The 22,534-nt window shown below is 35.9% G+C and overlaps 1 protein-coding gene across 2 annotated transcripts in view; it reads right to left on the bottom strand.

Annotated features, from left to right (window-relative positions):
* Positions 1-2,834: 2,834 nt before the first annotated feature.
* The window catches only part of LOC145681193 (uncharacterized), a 559,037-nt gene continuing 539,337 nt past the window's right edge, over positions 2,835-22,534 (bottom strand). For both annotated transcript variants that reach the window (XM_081752684.1, XM_081752683.1), the window contains 2 exons: positions 15,979-16,356; positions 2,835-4,029 (listed from right to left, as the gene is read on the bottom strand). In XM_081752684.1, coding sequence (XP_081608810.1) covers positions 16,014-16,356 — 343 coding nt within the window. In that variant the 3' untranslated portion in view covers positions 2,835-4,029; positions 15,979-16,013. The remainder of the gene's footprint in view (positions 4,030-15,978; positions 16,357-22,534) is intronic.

The raw sequence follows: 22,534 nt of genomic DNA, 5'->3' as shown, positions 1-22,534 counted from the left end.
GTCTTTTAACTGTAATTTTTTTCAATTGCAATACATTCTTGTTATTGTTACATCAACCCTGTAGACTTAAGTTAATAATGGAATGGAATGATGTATACAAAGAATTAGTAAATTCCAGAATGATTATTACATGCAACTAAACTCACACTAACAAAAATCCTTGTGTGTGATCCTGAAACGAAGTACATTAAATATTTGTAGTGCGTGTCTCGTGACTGGTATCAGAAAAAAAAAAATCTTGAACGTGAAAAGAAAGAAGATATAATTATTTGACATTGTAAGGGAGGATCTAAGTAGATCCATGATCACATATAAAAGTAGTATCCCCATTGTAATACAAGGATTAAATAAATTTTGCCTCTATTTTTTTTTTTTTTTTTTGTTGTTGTTGTTGTTGTTGTTGTTAAATATCTGCACAGTCAGCGACAAAAGTTCTTCCGTTTGGTAAAATTTACTTCGGGAGTAACGGTGGTATGGCTGGAACGTACAAATAACATTACGTTCTTTTTAATTTACTGGAAACTACACAAATTGTCCTTCCATTCTGAATTTATTTACGAAATGAAGTTATTTATTCATCAAACGGAAATAACTTTTGTCGCTGTCTGTACGTGCATAACTGTACCCTCAAGTGAAAGCTTGAACTTTCTGGTTTAGAAATATGTTGTGCTTTTTCAGGTCAGTTCATCGACAACGACGCAATCGCAGGATTAATGATGAACTACATGAACATCCTGTTAAAACAATGTGCGGTCATTGAATTCATGATTGTGGAAGATGTGACACTCATTAACATCCATCGTCGCATGAGTGCCGTGTAGGGGGAAGTATCTGTGTACATTAGCACAACGAGGAGATTATATGCATAGAGAATCTAGCTATTGTGTCTGCATGACAAGGACTATAGTGAACAGCTAACGACTGCATCCACTTCATTGTGGTCGCCACATTAAGCTGAGGGTGATTGGAGACTTTACTAGCTTCCTCAAAACAGTGAACCACATCATATGCGACGAGCTCGAGCTAAAGGAAGTGTGTTCCGCGTCACCTTACAGTGGAAATGAAAGCAGCCCGCAGAAACGAGTGAGCCAAATTTGCCCTCTTCCAACAGCGAATGAGATGCCTTTCTCTGCATTTCGTAACTGTGGACGAGTTCTGGGTTCATCACTTCGAGCCCGAGACTAAACGCCAGTCCATGGAGTACAGGCATCCACCCTCTTCACATCTTAAAATGTTCAAAATGCAGCCATCAGCAGGAAAAGTCACAGTTACCATCTTTTGGGACAGTGAAAGTATGGTGCTGATTGATTTGTTTTTGGAATGTTGCGCCACTGTCAATTTCGAGCTACGTGCGGACACTAACGAAGTTGCGTGCATAACTGGATGCCTGAACTCTGCGTACCGTTTATCTTCACAAAAATGCTATCGTTCAACACGACAACGCAAGGCCGCACACAACCTGGGAAATCTGCGGCCGTGTTGTAGAAGCTACAATTCGGGGATTTTTGTAGCACCCACATTACAACCATGACCTGGCCCTCTGTGGCTCTTGGCTGTTATTGAAACTTAAAGAACACATGAAACGCCAGCGTTTCACATCCGACATGAAGGCTATCAAGGGAGTGTGTTCTTGATATAATCAGCAACCGGTTTCATTTTTCACAAATGGCACCCAACAACTACTGCATTGTTAGCGCAAGTGCGTCGATGGCGCTGGGGAAAGTGAAAGACTCCTTGGAAAGCAAAAGGTTTCAAGCTTTCGTTTGAGGGTAAAATTATTCACGTACAACAACTAATTAAAAAAATAATTAAGAGGATTGGAGATAAAACTAATTGAACAAACCTCGAATTTTACAGATGTTTGATTCGCCTTACAAGTTCAAACTCAACATTTCGGTAAGAATATTTGCACCAATTCCTCTGTTCAGTTTTTTTTGTTTATTCTTATTTTGAGTTTCCAAAACTGTGACAATTTTCATAAACAAGCAAGATGAATATTTGGACAAACTAAAAAAATTATGTTCAAATTTTAAGTAGCTTTCCTTTTGATCCAAAATCAGTTGTAGGCTTCAGGTACCGAGTAATTAATAACAAAATAACTCATAGTCAACTATGATTTTCTGATCCCTGTCTCTCAATTTTAGGATAAGGACACAAGAATGAGCCAGTTATAACATTTCTTTCTTCAGGAGAAGCACGTTGGCTTAGTGGTAGACCGTTGACCTCTGCTATAAGGCGTACCTGGTTCGCTTCCAGGCCATATGAGTTGTTGTGGATAACATCGTGTCAGTGCGTTTTTTCGGGGTTCTCCCGTTTCATCCTACATTATCATTCATCTCCTGTAGCATACAAGACATAACCATGGGACGTAAAACTATAAACTTTATTTTATTTTCGCAAGGAAACACTTCGAAGCCTACAATGTAATGTGTATTCATTTCTTACGGTGGAATCCTGCTTTAAAAGCAGATAATAATAGATTTATGTTTACATAAAACGTTTGTACTAACGCAAACAAGGATATGGAAAGGAAACAAAAAAAAAATAATTTTAGTATTGACAAAAATTCCTAATAGCCTGAAACAAATGTATGTGAACAACTGACAACCATTAGATAATTCTCTTATAATTCGAAAGGAATGTCGTCAGAAGAAAATGAATACCCACCTTTATATTTATTTATGTATAGATATAGATGTTAAGATACATATATTATGAAATTCCCCGCTCCTATCTTTTGAAAATCAGATCTTACATTTTTTTCCAGATCATTTCGCCATGTCTGAGATCAGTATTCATGACTGATGTAATTATTCTGCTTTTTTTTATATATATATATTTTTTAGATCAGCTCTGTACAGACATAAGTGTTGAGAGGTGTATATGATATTGTAGCCTGCTCAAATCATTTCAATCTTCATGGAATGTTGATCATCAGAATATTGAGCATTCATTTTAGAGACATTTTCTCTAAAAACAATGAGGCAATGATTGTTACTCAGCGTATTTCATCAACCATTCAACATTGATCGAAATTACAGTATTCCAAGGCGGAATACATTCCTCTTGTGGGTTAGAAAGTTTTGGGAAACAGGTTTTTGCCGTAAAGGAGACATCTTCAGAAAAACCGCGTACCATTCGACGATGGAGGAAATCATTTTAAAACTGTAATTTTCACAGAACTATGAGCGGTATGTCTCACACGTATTTGTTGTTCAATTTGGAACTAAAATATCACTTGTAAAAGAATCAGTGTACCCACAATTTCAACTTGAAAACTGCCAAGTTTTTCTGCCGGACACTGTATATTGTAACTTACGAAGGCAAAGTGAAAGATGGTTTTCGGAACACATTTATTAACAACTAATCTTAAGCTACAAGAACCTAACGATTCAAATTATTAAGCTTTGTATACAACACATTTTTTTTATTTATTTTTTTCGGTCGCAATACATAGACCAAACATTATACGCAATTAAGTAATAAATAAATCAGGTAATATATATCATTATGGTTGTGACTGCAGTAATTAGCTTTCTTGTATTAAAATATCTTGTGTAATAAAATAATAAAAACGGAAGACACAAATGTATTATAGATATCCACAAATAGAAGCAGTTTACAACGAAATTTATCCATTTTTAAATTATTTTTTTTAACGTAAATAAATGAATACCACAATTATTTCCAGATGTACAATAAACTAAACTAAATCAGAACAAACGACACACAATAGAAAATTTGGATAAGCTTAGTTAATTAAAAGTTTTTTAAAAAAAGTTCAAAATTTTGTGGACACGCCATAGCAAATAGGTTCTCGGTAGAATCTCTATGGTAAATTTTCTCACTGCTGATTACAGGTTTCCTTTTACCAAAATCGCCGTATAAAAATACTGACAGAGATGAAAGTATGTTGTAGTTCTGATTCTTGTTATCAGTGGACAGGGTTTGGATATCCATCTCTCTCTTGTGAGATCTTCCAGTCTCTCTTGTGATTGTTCCTCTGAGTTTAATTTACAAAATACCAATCTGTAACGAAATAAAACAAATTCTTAAACACAATTGTTTATAATAAAGAAATCTTAATTTATATATTAATAATGTTTTTACTCAGTGACCGTAAAACCTTTTATTCTATTCACAGAAGAAAAAGGAAGCATCCTACCTAATTTTCCGGGCAATTTATTCCCCCCTCTCTTTTCTTTAATTCAAACATTTACCTTTCTTTATAACTAAACCATGTAAATATTCCTTTGCTATAATAACTAAAGTCCCGTTATGTTGATATCCGTGCAAGTTGGTGTGAAACACCAGTTTCGCTTATCAGCTTCAGTTAGTTTTGGTGTTACTGACGAAGGTCGATTTGAGTCACAACTAAAAACGGTCGAAAGTATGATAGGAAAAACTAAAGAAAATAAAAACTAAGAAAAAGAAACAGAAGAGTAGAATGGACGAAGGAAAGAGAAAGAACGCAATTCTTATATGGAATGAAATTTGACAAATACAGCATTATTTGTGTACAAAGAATATACGAAAATGGAAAGTCAAAGAAATTCTTCGAAATGGTGAGGATTATGCGAAAAACTAACAAATTTATTTCGGAGCGGGAGGGGCTTGAGTCCGATAGCTCCCCCCTAAATACGCCACTGATCAAAGGTATATTCTTACTCAGTGAATTTATTTCTTTACTTTCAAATGGGAGGTTTATGATGAAATGATCTCAATTTTCTTTTGTTCTTCACTTCCGCTGCCTCTGTCTTACTGAGTTCAAACACAGAGATGACAGTCAGTATATTTAAATAAACACGGAAAGACTTTTAGGCTTACTTCTCATCGGTTTAGAAACAAAACAGGTGTTTAGGTGAGTAGAAACATAATTAATATTCGATATGCATCAAATCAGATCACTGAATGATACCTTAATACGTATTAAATTCAGAATTCTTGTACACTTATTAGATATGTACACCCCTTATAATATGGTATTTTGTCTGACAGTTAATATTTGTTGTAATACACATATTTGTGGAATAAGATTCCTACAACAGATTAGTCAATATTGTAAGGATCCCTACCTTGCAGTGCAAGCACATGTTTTTCAAGCAACACGTGCTATTGCACGATACACATAGAACCAGGAAGACACGAAGACAGCACGACAGGATCCGAAGAGGAACGAGCCACCCACAAATGGCCAATAAAAATGGACCCGAAGAAGACAGGAGTTATCAGTTGACCATTGATCACTTAAACCCTTAACCAACACCTGCTCCGGAGGTCGCCCTGAACGAACGAGTGCCATCATGCCTAAATCCCTGAAGGCTGCCATGAGCTAAAGGGGTTCCCATATAAAGCATTTCCTTCCTTCAACTCTCTGGTTATAAGGAAGATTTAAGGTATTATTTTTATAAAATAAATTAGGTGAAGGGCTAGAATCCCGGACTGTCATAGTCTCTACCCTCACAAACATTACAATATTAAAAATCCTCCAAAAACATATGACTATGACAATCCATATTTCCATTCAAAATGTGCTACTTGATTGCTTTAGATACTCTATAAAAACTTCCAGATGTTCTTAGTTTTCACTTCAAAGTTAATAGAATCAAATGCTCCCAATAACAATTTTAACTCAATATCACAACAATCTTAATTTTAATAAATCTTCTCACTGGAAATTGGGAATACATAATGTCATTCAATCAACACACAAGAATATATACACACACCTGGAAGCCTGCATTGGATAGATATAAATTTCGAGGTTTCGAAACAATGTAAAGAATGCGAATATTCTCCAAAAATTTGAGACAGAACATCAAATCAATGGGATAAAAGGAACTAACCTATTTTCCACGGTAAGAAACGGTGCGAGGTACATTAAACTAAGTGCACATAAGACTGTTGAGGTAAGGTTGGTATGTGACAATAGAACTAAAAACCCATGGTTTACAGAATGCATGTTGAAGGGAAGCTCATTCTCAAAAGTAAATGTGATGACATAAGGGAATTAGAACGAGTAGGAAAACATAAAGATACATAACAGTACGTGGAATCACTGAAAACAGAAAGGAAGCAGTAGAGCAATTGTGGCACTAGAAACTAAGAAAGAGAAGACTGTAAACGAGCGAGGTGAAGTGTTACACAGTTGAACAGAATAAGTTGACACACTCTGTGGAAGTAAGATCGTATATATTAGGAAGTAAAATGGAAACTGTAGTAAGGAGAAGGGAATGACAACGGATTTCTGATATGAAGGAACGAGATCGAGACAGCTAAAACCGAGATTAAGAATTACTTCCGAGGGTAATATATCTATAACGTTATAAAACCGCACCCTTTGCTGTCCGGGCTGATACTGCATGTGATATTTCCACGGTGATACAATAATGGAAGGACTCGCCTTAAGGTTGGTTTAAAGGGACAAGTTTTGCTGATAGATGGCACTACAGTCTTCGTATCTCTCATGTATTTTTTACCTTTTACAAAAATTTACAATTTCTCTTACAAATTTCAACCTACAGACTTCAAATGTTTAGGAAAGGAACTTCATAACCTAAAGAGAACAATTCGTGCCGATTTTTTTATTTAGAATTTTCCTCATTGTTGAAATGACTTGATTGTTGAAATGGATACCCAAACCTTTAACAATGGAACTGTTTCAACAGTGAAGAAAATTCTAAATAAAAAGTCGGTACGGATTGTTCCCTTTAATAGGTTATAAAGTTCCTTCTCTAAAAATTTGAAGTCTCTAGGTTGAAATTTGTGAATAGTAAAAAATACATGGGAGAGATACGAAGACTGTAGCGACATCTATGGGCAAAACTTGTCTCTTTACACTAACCTTAAAGCTTGGGAGGATCGAGTGTGATGCCGAAACCTGTTTATATAAACTAGCACCCGTGTCTCTAGCCCGAGTTGTGAATGCTAATGCCTATGTTGATAGTGATGACACGAGATGCCTTGAAGAAGCATTTTTTTTTTTCGAAGTAGAAGCTAGTGTTTGTTGGTACGTCACTCACAGCGCAAAGTCAATTTCTCATTTTTCATGCAAATTCCGGAGTTCATTAGCAGTTGTAGCAGCTTTTAAATATATCTTCTCCAGTAGTCGTCCCGTGAATGCTATAAATATCAAGAAGCTCTTCATACACTTCATAATTTTTATTTATCCGTTGAATAGAGCAGTAACTAAAACATCTGTTGACTCATCCGGGGCAAAAGAGAAGCACTCTAATTGTTGATATTTGTCAGACAATAATATATTTTCTGCAATAACATTTACTCTTCGAGCCACAGTGTTTGATGACAAACTGATGTTTTAAAATTAGTTTTTTTCTGGACATTTCTTCTGCTGCTGCAATCATGCCATCCTTGATTAATTCGCCGTCATTGCCAGTAAATTGTTTCTGATGTTATTGAATGAGCCACGCGGAAACTAGCAAGAGTTGCTTCTTCTTCTTCTTCAACATTTACTTGCTTAAACAACAATTGCTAAGGTTTCAACTCGCTTTTCAAAAATTCATATTTTTGTAATGGTGGTGGTGGTGGTTGTGGGGGGGGGCTTTCGTAAATTTAAAATAACTCTGGCAATGTTTAGTCTCATAATGACGTTTTATATTGTATTCTTTGAGGGCTGATATTGTTTGATTGCAAATTACAAACACTGTTTTTTCTTATTACTTCACTCAATCACGAAATACTGATATCCCGATAATTGTTTAAATGTTCTGCACTAACTAGCTATCTTTCGTTTCTTTTCCATATTTACACAAATGCACATACCACATGCACGTAACTTCAAATCAAAATAATATTAATACCATTACCAGCCGGTGTTCTCAACAAATCGAATGCACTGGTTTTATCTACTCACAATTTTTTTTAGCTTTATACGAGAGTCAGTCAAAATGTTAGTTGCACTGCTTAAGAAAATAAAACAAGATAGAAATTTTACAATAACTTTATTTGTATATCATAAAGTTCCATTAACAATCTACTTTCAACGTAATTACCTCCGTTAGTTAAGCATTTGTCGAGGCGTGGTACAAGTTTTTCTATGCTTTCTGCAAAGAAATCCCGTCCAATGCCCGATAACCATCCCTCGGTTGCAGTTTTCACCTTGTCATCCGAATGGTACCGTCGCTTTGAAAGTTCGTTTACTTTTATGCGTCTGTTTGCAAAAATACATTCATTTACGCGAACAGCGATTTCCGGAAGGAGCTCACAACTAACTTTCTGACTGACCCACGTATTTTGTCTTGTGTATAATAGGAATCATTTTAACTGAACTTCGTAGAATACTGATTTGCTTCTGGGCATTAATAATACCCTTATTTCTTTTGGTCCTTCACGCTTGTGTAAATTTATTTGGAATAACTTCTTTCAAAATTAAAACCTTGCAAAAAGTGTGAAACATGAATACCACTTTCAACTAGAAACATTTAAATGATTTAACGCAGACTAAAAACTACTACAATTTCGGAAACGTGTTATATATATATATATATATAGATAGATTATTTATTCTTGTTAAAATTTATAGTAATGGATGTACGTATTTCGAAATGCCATTATCATTCAATATGTGCCAGTGATGTCCTTTAGCCAAATTATATTTTGTACACTCATTAACGAAATTTTGCAGCTGTGTTATTGTGGGAATGTTTGCCTAGCAAGAGCGCGTATGTTTCAATGGCTAGACTTAGTAAAAATAAATAAAAATAATCGGCCTCCGCCATCCCTAATGACCTACTTTTTATGTTTTAAATACAGGATAAGCTTACTTTTTTATTGTAAGTACGTATTATATACTAATGGTATCTTTATTATCTCGGCATTCCGACTGCACTCATAAGGAAGTAAACGTATCATAGTTTGGCCAATCTCTTGGATTATCTAAAACCAACGAACCTAGCTCATTATTTTTCTTCGCTTGAGTTTTTTTATGTCAATTGATCTCTTTCTTTCAAAGCTTGAAGTTTAATACCTTTCGGCGCTCCTCAAGGTGCGTTTTCCTACCCTCTTTCTGATTTATTCTTTGAAATGTTCTTCATATCTTCTGTGGATAACTAAAAGGAATTCTCTGATTCTCCTGTGAAATGTACAAGACGTTCCTGACTTTTGGCATATTTTGAAGCATTTCCCTGATTCATCTTAATTTCCGTGATTATCCCTGACTTTCAAGGTCAGTGTGAACCCTGCATTATTTAAATTTTAACAGACTTAGTTTTCATGATTATATAGGTTTTGTTATAGGTAACACTAAGATTTTACGGTATCAGCCTATCACTTTAGTATATAATAATTTCATTCGAAGTAAACTGGATTTCCATCTATAATCTGGTCTCCATTAACTAACTCACTCTTTGGCTTATGGAACCCGGAGGAGGTTCAATGCTGCTTTCACAAAAACTGTCCATTATCTTCTGTCCTTAGTCAACTGGATCTAGTTTCTGCTTTCTATTCCTATTTCTCCTAAATCCATCTTAATATTGTCCTCCCATCTGCGCCTAGGTCTACCTAATGGATCTTTTTCGACTGGACTTTTAGTTAAAACTTTCAAAGCGTTCCTAATTTCTTCCGTTCTGGCTACATGACGTGCCCATCTGAGCCTCCTAGATCTGATGACCCTAACAATGTTTGGTAAACGGTATAATGATGCAGTTCTTTTGTTATGAAGTTTCCGCCATTTCCCATTCCCGTTCCTGTTGTGGCCGAATATTCGTCTGAGAATTTTATTCTGAAATACTTTCAGTCTGGGTTTTTTCCTCACAGTAACCGACTATGTTTCCAAATCATACAGCACAACAGGCATAATTATCGTTTTATATATTTTAAACTTCAAATTCCTCGACAGAATTCGCGACGACAGAAGATATTGAATTAAATAATAAGATGACTTCCCTGGTTTCAGTCGACATTTAATTTCTTCTTCGATACGATTTTGGTCTGTTAATATTGTTTCTAGATATTTGAAAGTACAAGACATATAGAATCAAACATAACCCATACAAAAGACTATACTTAGAATTATTAATTTTAAGAAATATAATATTTAATTACAGCATTTTACTATCAACGATTAAAATATTTTAACTATGAGTCTTTGACAAGCAGGCAAGACGAAGCTTTTTTATACAAAGTAATTAACAGAGTCTTAGACAATGATGTATTCTCAGGCTATTTATTTAATGCACGAAAATATAACCTAACGACACTCAATATGATATATGAAATATCACGAATTGACTTTTACAAAATATCACCTTTACATCGTATTAGTACTGCTTAGAATTAGTGCAGTACAAAGAAACAAATGTATCGGATTTTACACTTGAATTTGAAAATTTCTTGAAATTAATAAAAATATATATATGAAACATAAGAAAGGCATATTTACAATAAAATATACCGGAATTTACACATTTTCTCTGAAATCGTTTTTGTTTCAGAAAAAGGTACGGCTAATGTATACTGAAATACCGGTTTAGAATTATCCAAATATGGATGTCGAAAATTCCAATTAAAAATAAATTTTATCATTGGTTTAAATAGGAAATTTAAGGGAATTATGCAGAGTCCTCCAGAAAAATGTATACACTCTTTGTCATCCCGTATCAGGATACTGGCAGGACAATTGTTCTGAAATTTAAGTACGTTATAATATGGCTTTTCGCTCACCAGATGTCGACATTGTTTTCGGTTAAAATTATATTGTAGTACGGTTTTACGCTCAACAGATGCCGGCACTATCAGTGCGGTTAGTGAGATAAGAAAATGACAGGAGCACGCTTGATGTTCGAGCAGTGTTAAGTACGTTTTGAAGTGTTTTATCAGGTGTGGGAATGCCATTGAAGTGCACCGTCAGTGAAGAGGGGAGTTTGGTGCTGAACCACCAACCCCTCTAACAATCAAACGCATTGTTGACAAGTTTGTGGCACATGCAACGACGAGCGGTCGCTACAGCTATGGCGGTCAATGTATCAATGGAGACCGATGCACATGCCTTTGTAGTCTTAATGGAGAAGGTTCTCGAGCATCCAAAGCAACGACCAACATTTTGAAGATCTAATGTCAACATATACTTACTTGAAGGTTTGTAACACATGTTTGAACAATAATTAAATGTAGTTAAGAAATATTATATATATATTCTTAAACAGTATACACATTCTTCTGGCGGACTCTGTACTTTTACGAACGGATACAGTTCGCATTTCATATTTTTTGAAGTAATATTATATTTCGTGATATTGATCCGAAAATGACAGGAGTTATACCATATTTAATACATATATTTTTTACTTTTAATTTTTTCTATTTTTGTAACACGAATTGCACTATAATATGTAAAACTTTTGTAAATTGGGGAAAATACTCATTGTTGAATAAATAAATAAATAAAATAAATAAACAGTGAAAACACAAAATTGAATCAACAAAAATCAATTACACAGAACTCATTTTTAATAAACTGGATATTTTTTTCTCTCCTCATATTTTTTGACATCCATTAGAAGAGCTGAGGCTAACAAACAAAGAGTACAATTTGTATTACAGGAGAAACGAAACAAAAAACAAAATACTAATAATAGTAATAATTTGTTCATTACACTACTGGCAAATTCACAGAATTAGTAAATAAATACATAAACACACATTAAATCGTATAAATCAAATACTTCGTAATACATAAATTACTTTGAAAAAGCTTTTAAAACTATTTCTAGCTAAAAACTGTTTGTTTATATGAATATTTTAAAATTATTTAGTATGGGACGGATTTGTTATTTACGTAAACGAAATAAAACCAATTCTACTGATTTTATGTGGCTTGTAAATTACTTTATGTAAAAATAATTAAAGAGATATTTATTCTAGACTTGTTTTATTTCAGTTACGAATTGTTTGCAATGTATTTCCTTATCTATAAATAGTCATACATTCGTATACTTATTTAATTTTCAGTAAATACAAGAAAAATGAAACTATCTTTAAATTTTAGTTATTAGGAAAAGGTTATCATAATTGTAGTATACAAGGCGCCCCCTTCCCTCGTCTCTGGAACCACAACTGATTTTTCACTTGAGGTTATCCTTTAAATTCTGTTGTGAGAGATAAATATTACATGAAAATAAAATTGAATTTGCCATTCCATACAAATATATCCAATATTTGTCTTACTGTTAGGGATATATATATATATATATATATATATATATATATATATATATATATATATATACAAGGTTATTGGAAGTAGAAAATTGACCGTTGCCAACACTGCTCATCTGTTCTTCAATTTGAAGTGCTCAATGGATTCTGTGAAAATCATTTAATTACACATACTTATAAACAATGCAATTTGAAATGGGTATACAAAACTAAGTAATGGTGCAAAGTTAACTAGCTTCATTTCTCGTATATTTACATATATGAAAAAGAAAGTGACTATGTTTTTAACTTTATATCTCTTGAATCACCCGACCGATCTCGATCAAATTTTCAATATATATGAGGTTCGGGCCTAGGATGTTTTTTTTTTTTTTTTTAAATCATTTTACTTTAACGGTACCACTTAGAGGAGGGGAAAATATTTAAAAAGGATCAAAAATGATTGATATTAGTGTCGAATACATAGTTTTTGGGGTCGCTGAGATGAACAGTGACACTTGTGATGCTGTTTAAATCCAAATTCAGCACCGTAACTTGGGGAAGGGGAAATATATAAAAATGTTCGAAAATGACCGATATTAGTGTCGGATCCATATTTTTCGGGGAATTTGCTGAGACGAACAGTGACACTTTCGATGCCGTTTAAATCCAAATTCAGTAGTTTACGTCTGAAATGAAACACATTCTCCCCATGCGAAGAAGGGTATTCTGCCAGTTTATAATATGTAGGCCTATTTATTAACTTGTCAAGTGGTGGCACGATATTTTCATTATACATTGACATTCAAACATATATTTGATCTTGATCCTTTCTAAAGCAACTGAGTAATGCATTCGTCCATTCATTTTCAGCACCTACTATTTAACATAGAACCTGAATTTCTATGTGTATTTCCTTCTGAAAATCGAATCCTGGTATTCCATGCTGAAGATGCGTTTGCTGAATAAATATCTATGAGGAAGCTTCAAAACATGGATGATATTCCGCAACTCTAGCGGCGACTAAATTTAATGAGTCCCTCGGGAATGATCCCCACCTTAAGAGAATGCCTTACCAAAAATAATAAAAAATTTATCATTTTTTTTTGCTTGTTTTTCATAAGTGAAAGGAGATAATGAAATGCAACTTCCCACAATCATAGATCATAGAATTTTCAGTGTTGCTATCTAACGTATCATGTTGTCTTGAAATCCTTGGAACCACTTTTTAAATAATAGTTGTATTTAGTTTGTAATCAACAAAATACTTCTAACATACAGTTATTAAAATTAAATAATGTTATTTAAAAAGTATTCCACAGGATACCAAAACAACATACGTAATCAAATGCAGTTGAGTTCGTTCCTCTAGTCGCTACCTTAACTTAGATTTTGGGGGAATTGTTATTCTGGCAATACTCTAATTTCTATGGATGGCAACACTGAAAATTGTTCAGGTTTATATCTTCTCTTGTAGAATAACATTATCTATGATTGTGCAAGTTGCTTTTCATTATCTCCTTTTACTTATGAAAAACAAGCAAAAGAAAAAATGGTAAATTTTGTATTATTTTAGTATGTCAAGCTCTTAAACTTATTCTACATAACTTGACATCTCTAATTATTGGTATTTTATCGTTATTTATTCGAATTTTAAATGTAACATTTACATATTTGTCTTCACTTGCATGAGCAAATCCTTCCCAGCCTGGTCGTATATATACTGCGCGCTCCTCTCTCTATGCCGCATGGAGGTAGGTAGAAAACATTCTTTTCAGTCATGGTGAAAGTGTGATTACATTCAGGGGTGTAACTATAGGCTGGCTGAACTGGCAAATATTCATGAGCCTACAAGATGAAGGGGCTCACAGTATATTTTTTGAAGGAAGTTTACTTAACGATAAAAAGATTAAATTATGGTATTAATTCGTTTGATTATATTGCAATGTTCTGTTTGGTAGAGTCTTAAACAACGGACTCAGGATTATAATTGAAGTCTTACACGTGTTAAAAAAGTATTTATAAAGTCCTTGTAAGTCTCTAAATGTTTTCAGAGTCCAATAAAAATCCTTGGCACACGAAAGTGGTCTCGGAATAAAGGTTCAATTGACTTTAGCTCTTAATGGCCTTAGACAGGTATCGGATAACTCCTTCGCTCACAGCAGTCTCAGGATTGGATGATTAAAGGATATCTCTTTTGCTCATAGCAGTCTCAGGATTGGGTGATTAAAGGATATCTCTTTTGCTCATAGCAGTCTCAGGATTGGGTGATTAAAGGATATCTCTTTTGCTCATAGCAGTCTCAGGATTGGGTGATTAAAGGATATCTCTTTTGCTCATAGCAGTCTCAGGATTGGGTGATTAAAGGATATCTCTTTTGCTCATAGCAGCTTCAGGTATGAGCGATTAAGAGATATCTCCTTTCGTCATAGTAGCCTCGAGAGTTAGTTAAAGGAATTCTCCGTAGCTCAAAGCAGCCCCAGGAGAAGGTGATTAAAAGCATTCTCCTTCGCTCATAACGGCCTTAGGAGATGGTTCTAATGGAATTCTCCGTAACCCATGGCGGCTACAGGAGGTGTTGGTGGGTTAGTGATCAATGATAAACTGATAGTTTCCTCTTCTCGAGGTTTTCTTTTATACATATCTTATTGGAGGAAGGACCCATGTGGGGAGGTCGGCCATCTTCGTGGTTTTTCCGAATCCTCTTCGTGTCTCTTTCTGGTGATCTTCAGTCGTCTGCTATTGTTTGTGTTGTAAACGAGAAAGACGTGTTCATAGTAAAAACACGTGGTTGCTGTGCATGTATAGAACTTTACAATATAAATCCAGACCAATCTTAGCAAGTCATTGCTGTAATGAACCCGTAAAATTTTCGCGAGAAATATAAGTGTTCGGTAGGCGCTTAGTAATGAGATATTGAAATGGACAATTAATTGATATTTAAATTGATTGAAATAGCTTCTCTTCCTATAGTGAAAAATCACTTCGTTTCGGGACGTCTATTCAGCTTTGGTGTTGTTCCCGATAATTCCCGTCACAACTGCCAGTGTTGAGCGTTCATTCTCCAAAATTAAAATAATAAAAAGTTATCTGAGGAGTACCATGGGTCACTTCTTTGCATCCATCATCCTTGACTAAGAAGCTGGACTTCAAAAGCAGTAATTGATCATTATGCCAAAGTTAAAGCAAGAAGGAAATTTAAGATCTGAAAAATGTTGCACAATGTTACAACACTTTTGTAAAAACTTGAAAGTAGAAATAAATTCTATGTAGTTTACATATAAATTATTTAAATTGCTTATTTCTATAGTAAGTGTATGTGGGCTAGAAAAATAATTTAGTTATTATAAAATCTGTACGAATGTCAACTGTCAGTTATATAAACCCAAAGACGGGGTGGGAACCACAAAAGTTTGCCGAATCTTGTACGCTTCTAGTTACACCACTGATTACAATCTACGTAAGATCAGGCGTTTAAAGGTCTGTTCTGTAAGATTCGGCATCCAAGAACCAAGCTAGAACCAAGCTAGAACACGAAAACAGAGGGTAATATCGAACATTATGACTTACGCTATGTTGCCAAATCTTTCATAGACATCAGTGAAATTTGAGTCATCCATACTGAAATAAGTAAAATTTTTGTTTGGTTGTTAGTCATTCGGTGTCCATTACTGCTTTCTCTTGTAAGTTTTACTAATTGGGAAGGTACGTGACTTTGTGACTATGTTACAGAGCCGCCCCTGGTTCAAGTATTGGTCTCAATGAAACAAGCATTGATATGAGAATAGGCTGGTAAATGGAAGGTAACCTGTTAAGTATACTTACTTGTACCTGACAATATACTAGCAGTAACCACGCTGCTATCTGTTGTTTTTCTTGCTTCCCTTTCTCTTCTTTCCCGCCAACGGCTCTCCAGAAGAAGACAAAGGTACTGAAGATGCATGTACTTCAGTCTCAGAACTCGACTCCGAACTAGAGTCACTGGAACTAGACTCGGAACTACTACTCGAAGAACTGGAGCTTGAGTCTTCTGTTGCGGATGATGATGAGGATGAACTAGTACTACTACTAGAATCACTTGACGAGTCACTGGAATCGGAACTGCTTGAACTTGAGGAATCACTACTGCTTGAGCCAGAGTCGGAGTCATTTCCAGCGTTTGGATCATCTTCGCCTTTCTTTTTCCGCATTTGGTGCTGTTGCCTGAAACAATCAAAGAAGAAGAAGAAACGTTAATATGGATCGAAACACAAAAATGAGTATATTATTAAGACAAATACTCAAAAGTGGGAACTCATATATATCATAATGAGAGAGAATCATTCTTAGTCACGTCTTAAGTATTTTTTTCCTTCTTTGAAGAGGAAATAAGATATAATTCACGCCAAGCTATTACGAACAACTTTAGAATATTCTATTTCATGTACGAATTATGGTAATATATTTTAGACTTATACAGGGTGTTTCAAAACAACACCAACGTTTGGGAGGTGATTCCTGACACCAAGATAAGACAAAAAGTATAGATCAACGTGGGTGCACAAATGCTTCCTTTCGGAGTTATAGGCTCCCGAAAACATGAAGAAAAAAAACGAACTTTAAAGGTCCGTAGCTCAGAAACTATCGAACCTACCGTAGTCGGGCCAAGACTTCACGTAGGAACTAATATGTGCGCTATCCAAAAATACATGTTTCAGAATCCTAAGGTACTCACGCAACATTTTTTTAAGAGGGAGTTTGGCTACGCGCATATAAGTTGAAGTACTCACGAACTACCTCTATAAAAGTTGTTGCGGAAGTACCACAGGATTTTGAAACATGGATATTTAAATAGAGCACGTAGTAGTTCCTAAGCGAAGTCTTGGCCCGACTACGAGAGGTCCCATAGTTTTGGAGCTATGGACCTTTAAAGTTTAATTTTTCAAATTTTCGGCAGCCTGTAACTCCGAAAGGAAGCATTTGTGCACCCAAGTTGGTCTATACTTTTTGTCTTATCTTGGTATGAGGAATTACCTCCTAAACGTTGTCGGTGTTGGTTTGAAACACCCTGTAGTATATTAAGAACGTAATCATGCCGGAGTTCAACCCTGGAACATAGTTATATCTCACTATGAAATATTAAAAAGTAAATCAGCAGCCTTCGTCAGAATACGCGTAAAATAACAAATGCTACTTGGTTGGATTGGAGCGTAATGTCCCTTTTAACATCGACGCTATATGATACGTGTACCTACAGTTTAAGGCGGAATTCGAACTACTGTACTGTGTTTAAATTTTAAGTCTCCTGGAAATTAAGGCGACTGGGAATCAAACCTGGGATCCCGTCCAGCAAAGTTGCACGCGCTAGCCGCGTAATACAGCTATTGCGTTGTTTCTGTTTAGTTGACGTATTTATATAACATATACGAGGAGTGATCAGAAAGTAAGGTTACAAAGCCTGCAGTGAATCCAATACAGCAAACAGATAGTACATACATTAGGTTATTTTCCGACATAGTCTCCATATCGTTTGAAGCACTTGTCGCATCGTGGGATGAGGTTGAAGATTCCCTTCTGGTTCAGCCACGCTGTCACGAAGTGTTTAACCTCCTCGTCTGAAATGAAGTTACAGCCTCCTAAGTGCTCTTTCAAGTGCGGGAAAAGGTGAAAATCGTTTGGAGCGAAGGCTGTAAGGAGGATGGTCGATGATCTCCTAGAGAAATTGCTTCAATAGCGTGATGGTCTTCTGTGCTGTATGCGGGCGCGCGTTGTCGTGAAGGAAGACGATACCCTCAGTGAGAAGTCCTGGTCGTTTCCTCCGTAAACCACTACTAGTTGTCGGTGCATTTCAGCTGCGGTTACATGTTTCCCCCACACAAATCGAATAACTGTGCGGACTTCTTCGCGGGACTAGTTTTCCAAACGAGTCGCCATTTGTGTTTACCTACAACTAGTGCCGTAGGTGGCGGGTAGCTGAAAGTCTGCACAGTTGCCAACTAGATGTATTAAAGTTACCGCCCACTTCTCATTCCTCTATAACAGACGAAACTCTGTAGAAATTCCGGCCTTGTAATCTTAGTTTCTGATTCTCCCTCATATGTATGTACATCTTTTGTATTTCTTGTAATAATATTTATATAACGCTGTCTACTTAGTCCCAGATTTCGTAATTAATGAATCTTAAGCTATCTAATCTACACACACACACACACACACACACACACACACATATATATATATATATATATATATATATATATATATATATATATATATATATATATATATATACACACTTCTAGGAAACTGAGAAATATTTTCCCTTTTATTCTCAACAAAATGAAGGAATATATTTTTAAGTTTTACATCCCTTCTTCAGTATCAAGGCTATGTAAGGCGTGGACTTAGAACACTTGAACAAGTGACAGTAGACTTACAATAGTTAAACAGGCAAAGTGGACTTAACTACAACTGTTGAACAGGCGACAGCCGACTTAGAATAGTTTAATATGTGAGATCCAAACCATATGAGCTGCCCCCGAAAATTGATCCCAGATTAGGGTCAGGGACATTAACCATAAAACCGAAAAATACAAACCAATTTGAAATTAAATTGCTTAGTCTTGACTGGAAGACCAATCGAAAACGACCATTAGGAAGACCTAGGCGCAGATGGGAGGACAATATTAAGATGGATCTCGCAGAGATAGGAATACAAAGTAGAAACTGGATGCAGTTAGCTAAGGATAGAAGTCAGTGGAGAGCTTTTGTGAACGCGGCATTGAACCTCCGGGTTCCATAGGACATAGAGTTAGTTAGTTAATTAAGATTTCAAACCTCCAACTTATACCCTGTCTGAATCTAGAAGTTTTAAGTTTTTCTTTCATTTGAGCGAAGAGCTCTTTGGTTGTTAATACAGTATGTATTCACTCATTGTCTCTCATTATTTCACAAAGTTCTTTCTTTCCTTCTAATAACTAAATAACAGTTCAAATAATATATCATGTCATTTCTATTTAATTAATTTTTAAACACAGAGCAACTTCTGTTGGTTGGTTTAAAGTTTGTCTCATGCAGCATCAAGGCTACATGGGAAGTGGGCCTATGGCTAATTGTGGGTTCTAAACCACATGAGTTCCGATCGGGAATCGAACGTATGTCTCCCACAACAGAAGTCTGTAAATACTAACCATATAGTCATAACGAACTCATTTGGTCCATTGAACAAAATCTTTTTGGGCCAATAGATAGATAGACGAATGGACGGATAAAGCCGTTTTATAGGTCTTTCGACATTAATGGTTAGCATAGTTTGGAATTTAACAACGAAAAATTTTTATTTTTCGCCCTTAGTAACTCTTCGTTTGAGATGTACAAAATTCATTTGTAAATATAAACTTACCATAGTACATATACTGGTAATATTAGAGTTGGTCAAATGTTCATACAGGAAGGAAATAGCTTCCACTGATGTTGAAAGCTCTATGTTTATCGTGATGATGCTCCACTAGTGCTGAATGAACTCAAATGATAATTCTGTGGATAGGTGAATTGTCACTGGCCTGTGAAAATATCCTCCCAGGCACAATTGCAGTTGATTCAACCGAAAGGATATTCATAGCCTAAAGCAACAGATATATAATTAAAAATGCAATCCCCTACAACCATTTGCTCATGTGAGCGTTGAAAAAGTTTTTAAAAAAAGTCTGTGAAAAGGAGGACTGTAGCTTGGGGCAACTTTAGTTTTAGTAGTGTTATGTTAATAGACGAAGGATAGGACGTGAAACTTGTGTCATGGTGAAAACGTGTACTAGATTATCTCCTGGACGGAATATTTCTAGATATTGTCATCATCATAATATCTGATGTTACTAACAGTAGAAACTTCGAGATGAGCAACGGGTCTCCACTCCTCTCTTATATTTGACAAAAATATCGTCTTGTTATTCACCTCCTTCTCATATCCATTTATTCTACTTTTGGGGTGACTCAGTGGTAGAGTGCTTACTTCTGGTACGTAGGGTTCAAGGTTCGATACGCGATCAAGTAATTTTCTGGTGAACAACATGGAGTCCGTAGATTTTCTCGGGTACTCCCATTTCCTCTCACATTCTCATTCCACCAAGTTCCTAGATCATCATTCACTTGCCTTAATCATCGTCTTCCTTAGCCTAAGGAACATAATCATGGGGCGTTAAACTGAAATATTTCATTAATTTTTTTTTCACCATTTACTCGACCTCACGTTCACATAATCCTCACTCGTTCTAACGCTAGAGCTCCTCCGTGGCTAAGCGGTTAACGTACGCGCCTTTGGCGTGGGAGACCCGGGTTCGATTCCCGGCGGGAGCTCATGTGGTTCGGATTCCACGTTAATCAGTAGGTCCACGTCTCATATAGCCTCGCTGCTGAACGGGACGTTAAACTCAAAATCAACTCAACTCGTTCTAACGCTGACTTCATCCAGACATCAAGCTCACTCAACCTCACAATACCGTTTAAACATACTCATTCCCCCTACCGTTCATATTTGGACATTACTCTCATCTGACTTCATGCTCACATCATCAACCCAACATCACCTGACTCTCATACCACTTGTCCAACTTCTCTCTCTCTCTCTCTCACTCACTCACTCACACACACACACACACACACACACACACACACACACAAAACCTCACACTGAGATGTCATTCCGAGATCATGCTCAGCCTCAGAAGTTTGAGCACCTATAAGCACTACTTTAAGCAGTGTAACTTATACTGTACTTTTAGTGGCAGGTTCTTTGTACTGTTAGAGTACGATTATCTTGGCACGCTTCCCGCCTAAAAGATGGATTTGTGTGCAGCGCGTTGTTGCCACGCCAGGATCAAGTTGAAACTTACAATACGCTAGGAAACACAGCGAAACGTCACACCACTCACAAAGCTCTGTAACACACGTGTTCGTGTGTGGCAACTAAGCACTTCAAATACCCGCCAAATAGCAATGACCTCATTTGATGGGCTTGCCGACAACTACGTCACCTACACGACAAAACCAATAAGACGCCTATTGGATTAAAACGGTCACGTGAGTGCTAGCAGAAAATACTTTAAAAGCCAACCAAGCGCGCCACTGGTGGGAAGTGTGCCAAGATAAATGTACTCTAGTAACAATGTCGCCTGAGCTGTAACTCTACAAAGGTATTTTGTTCTCAAATTTTAATTTTGAAATAATTAAGTATAGAGCTTTGGTTACAATTGACAAAATTTTGTACGCCACCTTATATATGCACACCGTTTTGTTGGCATACTTTTAGGTAACAGTGAGAAAGAGACGGTACGTTATTTACAAGTTTTCCCAAACGGATACTTGATGCATATTAAGAACAGGTGTACCAATACAAGATCATTACACACACACTCTGTCTTTTCGAAAAAATCGAAAGAATGAAGTAGAAGTATATGGTATTACGCTCCACGGTTATAATCTGTAAGCTTAAGAAATGGATTATTAATGAATGTGAATTATTATGAAAAAACTGGTGAAATGAAAACGTGGGAGGAAATGAGAGAACCCAGAAAAAACCACCGACATGATATTCTCAACCACGAACTTACATGGTTTGATCAAACAAGGTAATTTTCGCACCACTACCTTTAAAACGTTCATATGAACAAGCAACGTTATATTCTTCTGTACAGATTTACTTTAGGAGGGCATAACTACTATGTGAATACAGGGTGTTTCAAAATTAATATCAGGGTTTAAAAGCTTTGTAATATTTATTACATTTAACGTACAATTATAAATAATGCATCAAATAAAAGACCAACTCAAACAGTTTTTGTTATAAGTGTTCAATTTGAGCACTGTTCGTCACAAGGCATACATCGAGTTGATAGGCAGGGGCGGCTGTGGCTCAGTGGTATAGCGTTCACCTCTGGTGCATGAGATCCTCAGTTCAATCAAAGATCGCGCCAAGTGAGCTTTGTGGTGGACAAACACCGTGTTCATGGGATTCCTCGGGTTTTTCCCGTTTCCTCCCACTTGCTTCATTCCACCATTTTATCAATTTCCCATCATTACCGTCTCCTTTAGGCTAGCTGGCATAAACGTGGAGCGTAAAACTTAAATATTTAATTTCATTTGATTTTCGAGTCGATAGGCAAGAAAGGCCTATAAACTTTCCGCCGGGAGATGGTACAAAGCACATTCAATTTAGGGAAGTCTCGCTGTAACTGTACCATGTGCTTATATCAACTTGCTCATCTCCAGATGCAAACATTACGAGTGTTTACATCGTCCCTTAGGTGAAATGTGGTTCATCACTGAAGACGACACGATCCATTTGGCATGTAAACTGTAGTCTGTAGGCTTGTAGCAACTGCAAACGATAAGAACGTAATTGTAAGCG

The sequence above is a fragment of the Thermobia domestica genome, chromosome 3 (genome assembly GCF_964235325.1).
Source record: "Thermobia domestica chromosome 3, izTheDome1.hap1.1, whole genome shotgun sequence".
NCBI classification, from domain to species: domain Eukaryota; kingdom Metazoa; phylum Arthropoda; class Insecta; order Zygentoma; family Lepismatidae; genus Thermobia; species Thermobia domestica.
The sequence above is the reverse complement of the archived record's forward strand: the minus strand, read 5'-3'. Positions and strand labels throughout refer to the sequence as shown.